General features: G+C 40.3%; 1 protein-coding gene across 9 annotated transcripts in view; it reads left to right on the forward strand.

Annotated features, from left to right (window-relative positions):
* Positions 1 to 12,554, forward strand: part of ADGRV1 (adhesion G protein-coupled receptor V1) — a 237,345-nt gene that overhangs the window by 6,774 nt on the left and 218,017 nt on the right. For all 9 annotated transcript variants that reach the window (XM_053409101.1, XM_053409099.1, XM_053409103.1 and 6 more), the window contains exons 2-6: positions 3,698 to 3,882; positions 4,353 to 4,502; positions 6,917 to 7,012; positions 8,459 to 8,563; positions 9,809 to 9,922. In XM_053409101.1, coding sequence (XP_053265076.1) covers positions 3,700 to 3,882; positions 4,353 to 4,502; positions 6,917 to 7,012; positions 8,459 to 8,563; positions 9,809 to 9,922 — 648 coding nt within the window. In that variant the 5' untranslated portion in view covers positions 3,698 to 3,699. The remainder of the gene's footprint in view (positions 1 to 3,697; positions 3,883 to 4,352; positions 4,503 to 6,916; positions 7,013 to 8,458; positions 8,564 to 9,808; positions 9,923 to 12,554) is intronic.

The following is a 12,554-nucleotide window of genomic DNA, read 5'->3' on the forward strand; positions in this document are numbered from 1 at the left end:
TCTTCCTTTGTCCATTCCAAAAATTGGTTCTCTCTCTCTCTCTCTCTGTATATATAGTGGGAGAGAGAAACTTTGAAAAAACAAAAAACCTCCACAGCTGTAGAGATTCATTCTCTTCAAAAGGGGAATGAGGAGCATAGTTCTACCCTGTTGGGTCTCTGTGTGCAATGGGTTGGTTTTCATTTCCACTGTGCGAGACCCTACTTTGTATCGTAGCCATTCACTTATATAAGCAAAAGTAAAAAGGTGCTGTCAGAGTCAGGGCAGTGTCAAACCTTAGAGCAGAGGTGGGTTCCTTTACTCCTTCAGATGGTCTTTGACCCAGTTCTGATCAACCCCTGCTAGCATGGCCAATTAACTGGGATGTTGGGGGTTGTAGGCCAGTAACAGCTGGAGAGCCACTCTTTCTCCAGTCCTGCTCTAGAGCATGATGGAATGTTGAGTGATAGACATGGGACTTGCACAATGTACATGATTTCTGAAGAACATTGCACTAGTTCCAGTCCATAATTGCAGAAACAATTTTCATCATTCATCATAGTAATTTTCTGCTGGGGTGAGTTAATCATGATATTACTGGGTACAACAGAGAGTTCTAAATCTTATGAATCTATCCTTCCTCTTCCTCAAGCAACGTTTTCGTAGTTTGTCCTTTAGCGAATGCTGAATGAGTCGATACATTCTCTTTCATAAATGACATACACAAATTGTGAATTGTTTGGGAAATCAACTAAATCTATTCTTTGGATTGAATAGTGCAACCTAATTGTTAATAACAGTGACAGCATTGAACATTCTGTTCCAGGGGACAGCTACTATTAAAATCAAATTGAAGTTCTGTGTATTTAATATGCCATTAATGACCAAATCTAAGCTTAACCTGAACCAGTGTTACTCTCAGAACCTTTTTTAAAAAGAAAATAATAATCAGAGTTTCTCTTTGGAATATGTGACATGCTGGGCGCAGGGGGACAGTAATAATGAAACACTATGCCTGTTTTCTGCCAAAGGAGACATAAAAAATTTTAAGAAATGTATTTCATGCTCAGTCTGAAGTAAGTCCCACTGAGGGACTCAGCTACAAAATTAGAAGCATTGTTTTACATCCTCCATGAGAAAAGTTGTTGCAAGATAATTTTTATTTTAATATCTGTTCTCAGTTCATTTGAAGGCAAACAGTGCATGTAAAAATGGAGAGAGTTATTATTTTCATTTCAAAGAACAGAATTGTGTATATGAACTAATTTATATGCTTAACTATTTTATGATATTGGGTGATACTTGCAAGACATTTTTCTGTTTGTCCAAATGTTATTTTTAAAAACATCCCTGGCTGAAATGATTTTGTGAAGCAATTGTTTGAAAGGTTGTTTTAATATACTTTTTTGTAAAAGCAATTTATTGTACAAATAGATGTAATAAGGAAGAATTCTTGCTAGGTGAATAATTGATGATATGATTATGAGACTTCTCTTGTTCCACAGGAGTAACTTTATAGTTTCAGAATGCCCCTTAGCAGAGGTAATAGAATTCAAGTAACTCTAAACGCTGTTACCTTGCTCCGTAAGGATCATATTTTCGGGATTATTTACTTGAGGCACACACCGTGGGAAGATGCTTGCTTAGTCTATACCAAGGTAACTGCCATAGTTAAAAGGTCAACAGCACCCTTAGTTCATAATGGATCACACCTGTATTTGTAAAGCGAGAGGTTGCTTCAGAGTTTACAAAAAGTACGCAAAGATGTTCATGTTGAAGTTGTACACTTGGTAAAACATTTGTGCTCTGGGGGCAGAACCAATATGGAAATCACTTGGCAAGTTTGAAATAAGCTACATTTATTAATACTCATTAAAACGATGTACTGAGGATTTCAGTTCCAGCAAAACTATCAGGATTGTTTTGATTTCCCCTCCCCTTTTTAACCCTGTTATTTGCTTTCTAAGTTGTTTCGATTCATCTCCTCAAAATATTGCATTCTAAAATTGTTGAGTACTAATGAGCATTGATTCTATGACTCCTCAAGAGGGTGTGATGCTTTAGAAATAACTAGGTTGATGTCACCAGTTGGTCTAGCATTGCATCTCAGACTGTGTTGCTTACCAGTGTTGCACAAATAGAGATTAGAAGTATACTCCCAGATATTTATTTACTCCCCACACCACCACTGTGAGCCCCCCCCCCGGATCACCAAGCACTCTCCATTATAGTTTTTTTGGTGAAATATGAAGGAGTGTCTCCACTTACATCGCCCAGCCCGGACACCGAGGTTCAGCTCCAAGGGCCTTCTGGCAATTTCCCCACTGTGAGAAATGAAGTTACAGGGAACCAGGCAGAGGGCCTTCTCAATAGTGGCACCCACCCTGTGGAACACCCTCCCATCACATGTCAAACTGATAAACAACTATATGATTTTTAGAAGTCATCTGAATGCAGCTCTGTTCAGGGACATTTTTAATGGTTGATGTTTTATTGTGTTTTTAATATTTTGCTAGGAGTTGCCCTGAGTGGCTGGGGCAAACCAGCCAGATGGGCAGCATAAACCGGTCCATCTATCCATCCACCCATCCCCTACTGTCCCTTTTACATGTTAGGGGCATCACTGGGGGAAGCTGCCTATCTAACACAGGGTAAGGTAAAAGGGACTCTGCTATGGATATGTCCTCTAAATGCATGGGTGTTGGGGAAGTGATAGTGTGTGTGTTGTGGGGATCAGGTCAGTAGATGCAGCCCTTCTCTCCCCGTCATGCAGTTGTTTGAAGGAGAGTGCCTAAGTAGGGCTTAGGTCTACCACTGATCATTTTTATTTTCTCGCTTATTTGGAGCATTTCGACACACCTTAGCTCCTTGCTATGTGTGCATTGGATTCCAGGTTTAGGCTGCATACTATGCTCACTCAGTAGGACTTCTTTTTGTGTAGATAAACATAGGACTGTGCTGTTAGTAGCTTAACTGTAACCTGTGTGTATATAAAAAAACTGCAACAATTGGTTTAGATTCTTGCTGTTGTGGATTTGTAGCGTTTTACTCTGCAGAATTTTAGTATGCTAGTGGAACATGCAGTCAAGAGTGTGGACTTCTCATTGTCATCCCAGAGAGACTTTGGCTGTGTACACATTACCAGCTTAAGTGCAGCTAGGTGGTTCTTTTTCTCAGTTCAAGTTGAGGGTGTCTTAGGGGGAAATGCATCAAACAGCAATATTTCATAATAAATAGCAAGAAAGATATGGATAATGGCTAACTGCTGTGTATACACTGCTTCCCCAAACAGCAGTTAGGGTCACAGTAATGGGAGTGTGTAAACAGCCTTTGTGGCTGTGAGTGGACACCCACAGAGGGCAAGCTGTTTTCAAGGAACTAAGCCCATAAATTGACATTGGCTTTTCTTTTGCCTTTTTTGGTGTTGGGTAGAACCCTGACGTTTCTCAGTCAGAACTGCAAGCTTTTGCAAAGCTCCTTTGTAATGCTCTGTTTTTAAAAGAACTGCACCAGAAGTGCTCGAATGTCCAGCACACCTCAGGATATGTTTTAGTCAGGAAATCTCAGTAGTTGCTGTCAAATCTAGAGATGTCCAGGGAAACTGGCCAGAACAGAAGCACAAATATGACTTCAGTAGGCCCGTTAGTTTTGCCTTGTTGAAGCATGATGTAAAAACACTTATCATATCCACGTTTGTGTTTCTGTCCTTTCTTTTCAGGGATGCCCTCTGCCTGTTCACTAGTTACATTCCTTTTAGCACTTTCCACCAGTTTCATCTCTGGAGAAACAGAAGTAAAGTTCACCGGACAAACAGAATTTATTGTTAATGAAACATCTACCACAGTTATACGTCTAGTTATTGAACGAACGGGGGAACCAGTGAATGTTACAGCAATTGTAGCGGTAAGAAATGTTGCTAATCTGCTTTTTTGTTATATCAAAGTTATACACTGAGCATTAGCTACAATGAAAACAAACAAACAAGCAAACCAGATGACTGTTTTTGACTGGAGTGGGCATATCCATTTGTTCTTGGAAAACTGGGGAGAAAATTGGTTCTTTACTAGATTGAGGAGCAGCACAAACCCCGTATGTTCTACCCCACAGCTGGAGGCAGTATACCTCTGAATGCTAATTGTTGAAAATTGCAGGTGGGGAGAATTCTGCTGCAGTCAGGTTCTGTTGGCAAGCTTTCCATAGGCATCTGGTTGGCTTCAGACTAGATGGGCCATTGGCTTGATCCAGCAGGCACTTCTTGCAATCTTATATAGGAAACGTACTATTGCAGCAATAAAGTTGCTTGTTTTAATAATGGCACAGGATATGCATTGGAGCACAAGTGTTTAATTGTTTCTGTTGTGTGCAAATTGCAGATTCACGGTGAAAATACAGGTGATTTTTTTGACTCCTACGCAGCAGCATACATATCTGAGGCAGAAACAAACCGAACTGTGTACATTTCTGTATGTGACGATGACCTTCCGGAGGCTGATGAGACATTCATATTTTATTTGACATTACAGGTAGGCACTAATTTTTCTGACTAAGCTGAGGTACGTGTGTGGCCTTAGTGGAAGAAGAGCTGCTCTTTCCCATGTTGTTGGTCTAGGCCAGCCATCACCACCTGAGGCCCTCCAGGTGTTTTGAACTACAACTCTTAGTGCCAGACAGTTCCTGATGGGAGTTGTAGTCCAAAACAGTTTAAGGGCTCCTGGATAGCAAAGACTGATCGAGCAAAGGTTCTTCAACATTTTAGGTATGCTTCAATGTTTTAAAACTTTGGTTAGGTTTTGAAGTGAAAGGAAGAAGGAAATACATCCATATAGAGAGTTGGGGAACAAGGCAACAAGCTTCACATCTGAAAATATAGGCTTTAGTGAAGGGGCAGGATCCATTAAAATGTAAATAAATAATCTAAAACATATACATAATGACTCCTGGAATTATTTTTGAATATTGTTGTGATTTTCATGAAATGTATCAGCAAGTAGAGCTGTTTAAAAGTTAGTTTTCAGATACTTGCCATCTGTAAACTTATCAGTCACCACTGACTAGACACAGGTCTCCTTCCCTTGTAGTCTGGTCCTCCTTTTAAAAGAGTCGTTCATTATTTTGTTAAGTGAAATGGTTATTTGATATTTTTGTGTTTGAACTTGTAATAATGTCTTTCATTTATTATTGATGATTGACATTTTATGGGTGAGCCTCTGAACATTCACAATATTTCCAGCCACGTTCTCTAGGAGATGTTCCCGGGCTCTTCTAAGCAAATAATTTCAGTATAGAAGCACATATTGTATAGCAGCTTAAAATCGCAGAAATGTCCTTCTAAATTAAAACATGAAGTATAAACTCTGAGAGCAAGACAGGGCCTTCTGCTATAGTTTATAGTTGCAATTAAAATATTGTATGCTGAGTCTGCTAAATTCATTGAGTTATATTGTGCCTATGGTGGTGAAATCTCAAACTGGCTGAGATGGTGTGATGTCGCAGACTGTTCACAAATGGCTTAGGGAAATTTTCAGTAGTGGAATGTACTTGTTGAGAAGCAAATAAAAAGTTGTTTTCCTGGGTGGGTTTAAAACTTCGGGCAGATCCTGGGGGAGCAGGTAGGAGGAGCTGTGTGGGGCAGGCTGAGGGCCTAGGTGGGAAGAGGTCTTGGGAAGTATGAAATGGATAGACAAGAAACCCACAGGCAAGGTTACTGAAGAAAGCTGACAAAGTAATATGCTGCAAAATAAGAATTTGAGAGAAAGGCTAACTGTAAGAAACCATTAAACAGGTGAATTTTTTCCTACCATTTAACTCATTGCCAGAGGCGAGTTTAGGGCAGTGAGACCAGTTCCGCCACACTGGGTGCCGAGCCTAGGGGGCGCTGCAGGGCATTGCAGCTATGACATAGTGAATTGAGCAGAATGGAAGGCAAGAGGCAGAGACGCACCAAATTTTGGCCTTGCACAGGGTGCCTGTCCTTGCCCAAAAGCATTTCACTGTGCCAGGCAGCTGTTATAGGAGACAACTGTATCACCCTGAGGCAGTGGTGGTGGGAGCAGATTTTATTCCCTTGTTATTGTCTGACTTCCTGGCTAGTGTGTCTAATCCATTGTTTTAAAAGTTTAGTGAGCTTTATACTATAATAAATTTGTTAGTCTTCCATAATAATGTTCTACAGTAATGCAGCCATTGCAAAATCTACCTTTCTGTGTGCTCCTCTCCTTTGAGGTAGATGACGTTGCTAAGAGGATCATCTTGGTCAGTTTTAGAATACTTCTTCCTTCTTGTCCCCCTCCCGCCGCCTTTTCCCTGTTGTTGTTCGGATTTGCATTTTCAATGAAGACAGGTCACTGAGACAGCTTCCGCTATATTTCAAACATAGAAGCAATCCTCATTGTTTTCTCATTTGTCTTCTCTCCCCTGTCCGCTGTGCATTACAAATAGCAAGTCCCTGTGATTTATGAATACTGTACAGTGAACATGTTATACAAAGATTTTTCATAATGTCAGTGTTCCTTTGCTTTATTCTGGTTCAAGATCATCACCAATGGACATAAAAAGATCCCCAGATTCCAAACTCCAGATTCTTGGGTGAGGGTGGGGAACAGATGCTTCTCATGTAGCTCCTTATTGCTATGGTATCATTAATATTGTCAAGCTATGATTAATGATCTCCGAAGTTTGTGTCAAACACTTTGTTGTTTAACCAGACTGAGTCTATAGAATTTGTATCCCATGAAAAGTTAGTGCTTTTGGAGCATTCAGTTGACTTGAATACCTTTCCTTGGAATGTGTCATTAAAGAGAAATTCCTTTACCCTGAAAATAAACACTTTATTGAATACAGGGCCTTACTGAAACCTCCTTCCACCATGTATAGATTGACTGGCCCATTTACAGTGCACCGTTTTAATTTTCCATATTGTGTGCCTTGTTTGTTCTAGAATCCACCTCCAGGAGTAAAGCTTGGGTTGCCCAGAGCTGTATCTGTAACTATTTTATCAAATGACAATGCCTTTGGAATCATTTCTTTTGATATGGTATGTTTTCATCTTCTGTACCTTTTGTTATTTGAAATTGAATAATGGGGATATTTGTCAGATGAACAATATAGACGTCAGTGGGAAAATGGACATCTTCCTGGGCACCTGTGACATAGTGGTTAATGAGTGAGAGTTCAGCTCTCTCCGCAGGCATAAATGCCATAGGTTTCTTTAGATAAACTACTTTCTTTCATCTGTGGTTCCTTTACCTTAACCCCATTCTGCCGGTTCAAGAAATCTATCCAGTGAAAGGCTTTGAGACTGCTCAAGTGATCAGCACATTTAAAAGCCCTTGGTGTGAAGACGTTACTTTTGCTACTTAACTGAGCAGGTTGTAGAGTTGTGTCAAAGCAGCCTGTGTGTGGACTCTTGCTTGTTGGGCTCATTATGACCTCATAGACTATGACATTACAGATGAGCCAGCGGCAACCGTGGAGTTTGACACTTTGGTAGGAGATCAGGGAGCCTAATGCATTCCTAAATAAGCTGAAGAAAGTGATCAAGTATTGACTTCAGAGGAAATGGTAGTAGGACAAAAAAGTTGTACAGTCCTTTCCGGGGCCATTTATCATTTAAGGTTTAGACAAAAGAAGAATAGCGTGTTGTACTACTACTTGGAAGAAAGCACTAAGATTATTGTTAAAATGTTCTTGGTGAGCGTCCTAATCAGTGAAATAATTGTGGGTGAGTTGTTGTTTTTTAAAAAAGTTATTTTATCAAGGCAAGTAAGATAGCAAAGACAAACAGAATACAGAGGCAACAGAGAAGGGAGGCAGATAATTTGAAGACACCGTCTGCCATACTGACACATCCTTAGCTAGTCTATAGGTATGATGATGATGATGATGATGATAACAACAACTGACCTTACAGGGCAAATTTACCTGTTGTGCCCATTGTTTGGAGGTGAAGAGAAATACAGACTGAGTTAAAAATTGAGAGTGTGAGTTTGGCTGATTATCTTTATAATAATTTTTAAAAGACAAGATTTTGGAAATCTGCTTGCCCTTATCTCTTGAAATGTGGATGTCAAATTTGCTGCTGCTTTCAGTAAAATTCTTTAGCAAAACTTTCAGCTGTTGTTTTAATGTGACTAGATTAGCTGAACATCTGTTTTAATAAGTTCAAAAAGCAATATAAATAATGTAACACAAAAGCCTTTTAATTGGCTTGTAGTGGCCAAAATGTTTAAATTGAGGATACACATTTCCATATTCGTTCAAAACAAAATATTTATCTCTGTTGTCTTCCATGCCTTTGGTTGCTGGGAAATGAAATGCTATCAGTGGACCACTTCACAAATTGGATTAACTTGTCTCTGGGAGTTTGCATTTCTATGGTAACAGCCCTTTGTACATTCTGCAGTTGGGATATTTTATCAGTATCTGATTGTCTGTTTCTCCTCTGTCCCCTTTCTCCCTCCCTCCCTCCCTCCCATTTTAGCCTGCCTTAATCACACTTAGTGAGCCCAAAGGTAGGAATGAATCTGTGCCTCTCACTCTAGTTCGGGAGAAAGGTACCTATGGAACTGTGACTGTGATTTATGTGGTAAGTATGTTGAAATAACTACCTTTAAAAGATTTTTTTAAAGTGAATCTGGTGAGGCTTGGAATTCTCAATAAATATAGCATCTCTGAAATGACTTTCTTAATTGTTTATAAGTTTGTAGTTAGATAACTGAGAGCTAAGGTGTGATCTGGCCCTATGATCTCCCTAGTGGCTTGTGATTAAGGACCTTAAGCCAGGAATGCATGGCACCTAAAATCTGAGAGAAAGGAATTCTTCTCTGTCGAGGACGAAGAATTCCTGTTATATCTGGGAGCTGCAAGCTCAGAGCTCTGAATCAACTCATTGAATACCTAAACCTATTCACTCACCTTGGATACCTGCTGGAGAAGATAGGATGCAGTTTAAAGCCATCTGTGGTGTCACATTGCATAACCCTAAGCCAGAACACCACTCTGTATAATTCCCTGCAGCTTTGCTTGAGAGACCAGGCTCTGACAGTCATCAAGCTATGCTTTGGAATACAAGGGGGCAATTGCACTGCAGACCTTTTAAGCTCAGCATGTTAACTTCTGCCAGGGTATTCCCTGCCCTTGCAAAGCCTGTCTCTTTACTCTGATATCTGAAGCTTGTTACCCATTGGTCAACAGCTGCTTCAAGATCGGTATTCTCCATGCTTTGCTTAGTACCCCAAAGGTTCAACAACCTGGCTTGAACAGGGCAGTTATGTAAAATTTTGAATGAGCCAGATTTATTGCCACCTTCCTCCCCATGAGATAAATGGGAAGTATAATTACAAGTTTCTCAATCCTGAGAACAAGACTGGTCCTATAAAATAGGCATACTTTGGGAAGTATAAGATTTATTAAACTTCAAACAAACAACACAAACAAACACATTCCTCTGTTTAGATTTAATTGCCAAATGCAGCCGGCATGTGTGGTTTGGTGGGTGGGGGTTACCATTATTTAAATCAGTGGTTCTCAACCTGTGGGTCCCCATATGTTGTTGGACTACAACTCCCATCATCCCTGAGCTCTGGCCTTGCTAGCTAGGGGTGATGGGAGTTGTAGTTCAACAACATCTGGGGACCCACAGGTTGAGAAAGGCTGATTTAAATAATTGCCTTCCGAATTCTTATTGGTCCTATGGGGAATGTTCTTTCATCTTGAATATCAAAAGATTATCCAACTCTATCATGGAGGCTTGCTTGCTTTTTTAGAACTTATTACAAATGGTTGGAGGCACCATCTATGTTTGCTGAACAGGCACAATGTTTCTTCACAGGTAGAAGGTGGTCCAAATCCTGCTGAAGAAGACTTGAGCTCAGCAAGAGGAAATATCACCTTCCCTCCTGGAACAGCTGTATTGATTTTTAACTTAGTTGTTCTTGATGACCAGGTGAGAGCGCATATCAACATTTTTTGAAGGTTTTGATCTGTGTATCATGAGGTTGAAACAAATAAGGCAAGATTGGCTGTCAGGAGTCCAGGTTCCCAGCTTGATAACACAGTAAGCGTAGGTAATTAAAAAGGAGGATTTATTGCAAAAACAAACAGATAGCTCTAGACGGCTCTAGCGCAGCCACTGGCATTATCACTCAAGATGACCCTTCTGAAGCTCCTTCTGGTTCTTACAGAATATATTGAACCATCGCCCCTTGTATTGTCTCTTGTATTGCTTCCTATCTAGCAGCATTCGCAGACTCTTTGGACTTATTAGATTAGCTCCAACCTCTTCCTGTTCTGACATACTGTCCCTGTGTCTGTTCAGTCTGTCTGAGCTTCCTGAGAGCTTTGGCTGTGTTCCAGCCCACTCTTGGTTGTTCCCTTGGCAATTTCCAGAGGTTGTTCCCTTGGCAATTTCCAGAGGAGTCACCACTGTTTGCTGTGTTCTTTGCTCAGCCGGTGTAAAATCTAAACCTCTCTGTTCTGCAGAAGGCTGTAAATTTCTACTAGGAGCTGGCTCATTCCTGATATTGGTTCACCCTAGACTGGTGAACTTGAGTGCCTCTTACTCAGAATTACTATCACTGACAACAGTAGAAATACTAAAGAGATTTATACCTCCTTTCTTTGATGGCTTGCCACTAGCTGCTGGAAACTTTTTTTTAATTGATCAGACAGCCTTTTTGGTCTACAGAGGTGATTTGATTTCTTGTTGTTGGATGCTTCTTTTAGCTGATTGGTGTTTTTATCCACTTTTTAAACTAGCCTTTTTATGTCCTTTGAGAGCATCAACAAAGATATAGATAGAAGTGATCCAGTTGGCATTGTGTACTTAGACTTTCAAAATGTTTTTGACAGAGTACTTCATCAAAGACTCCTGAGTAAGCTCAGTAGTCCTGGGACTCAGTAGTGCTGATTAAGGAATGGGCAACAGAGAGTTGAAATAAATGGGCAGTTTTCCGAATGGAGAGATGTAGGAAGTGGAGTTTCCCAATAATCTGTATTGGGACATTTGCTTCCTTACTTGCTCATGAATGATCTGAAGAAGAGTGAGCAGTGAGGTAGCAAAGTTTGCTGATGATACCAAATTGCTCAGGGTGGCATTGGTAACCTCACAGTTGCATAATTATATATACTTCTATCATGCTGCCTCTTCCTTGTCTTTTCTCTGAACTGAAAAGTCCCCAGTGCTGTAACTTTTCCTCATGACATGAACAAAATTGATTGTGCTGAGAACTGATGAGACTTAGATATTTCGTGGGCTAAACTGAATTGGGAGTGCAAGTCAATGTCTGTTATGAAAGCATAAGCAGTACAAACAAGGAATGAAGTTGGCTGTGACTGCAAAGACAAGTTGAATGGCCACTCATGAATGCAATCTCTGAGAGTGACCAATTAGCAGATGACTATGAAAGGAAATAAAAAGGTAAGGAGTTGGGACTTGGAGCCTCCTTTGGAAGTTCAAGGCAACAGCTTTGCCTCAAAAGGATTTACACACTAAAAAAAATTGAGTATTTGCCATCAGACTGTCTCTCAGGAGCAATTAACTGCTTTTGAGTCTCAAAATCCAGGAATAGGTGCTTGTGTTTATAAAGCCAATTTGCTCTGTGACCAAAATGACTAAGGAATTAATTCTTCTGTCAAGATTTTAAGGACAGAAGGTTTTTCTGTGGATTGACATTTGTTCTGATTCAGCAGCAAACAGCAAGTTTTCCCAAAGAAAGCAGTGGGGCAAATGAAAACCACTTGGACCTGTGCCTTGAAAGCATGTGACAAAGCAGAAAACCTCTCAGACCTGTGCTTTCCAGGCACAAGACAAGCAACAATGTAGACAAGCCCTAACTGTAGGAAATTTATAATACTGTTTATGCTAGTGAGCATTTGTGGGTATAGGAATCAGTTCACATAGTATGGAGCTGACAAATTGATAAAGTCTTTTGGTCCCTGCTTATTGGTATTTTTATGCTGTTTCATAACTGGAAGGAATTTTACTTGTCTATGTATGATTTTGTGCACGAGTTTTTGTTTTGTTATCTTCCATATAGAGAAAACTTTGGTTGTTTTCCTGTATGCACATCACCACAACTAGCTGGAAGTTAGAACCCTGCATGCCCTCATGGATGGGGGGTTTAAGGGTGAAGGCTCATGGTCCAGCTGGCTTCAAAGGCTGGCACAACCCCTGCCCCCCAAGGTTGGTGGTGAAAGGCAACCAAAAGTTGGTTCAAACCATCTGCTGGCTTAAGCTGTTCTTCCTTCTCTGGCTTCCTCTTTTAGCAGATGGGCTGCTAGACCTGCATTTTTCATCCCTTTTAAAAAGCAAAGTCATAGAGGCTGCAGCTAATGCTGTAGTTGATTTTAAACCCAGTTCTCTGTTGGTTCTCATCCCCTCCACCACCCCATGTTCTCCCTACTACAGGCATAGAATAAAATAAAAAAAGCTTTAAATCGGTATAACCTGAAAATATGTGCAGAGATAGTTGATGAGCATCAGAACAGGATCAGAGGTTGGAATTCTATGCAAATGAATACAAGGGGGGTGGAAGTATTAAAAAGAAGCATCATATTTTAAAAATTAGATGGCAGGC

This window comes from Podarcis raffonei, chromosome 11, assembly GCF_027172205.1.
Source record: "Podarcis raffonei isolate rPodRaf1 chromosome 11, rPodRaf1.pri, whole genome shotgun sequence".
NCBI lineage: Eukaryota > Metazoa > Chordata > Lepidosauria > Squamata > Lacertidae > Podarcis > Podarcis raffonei.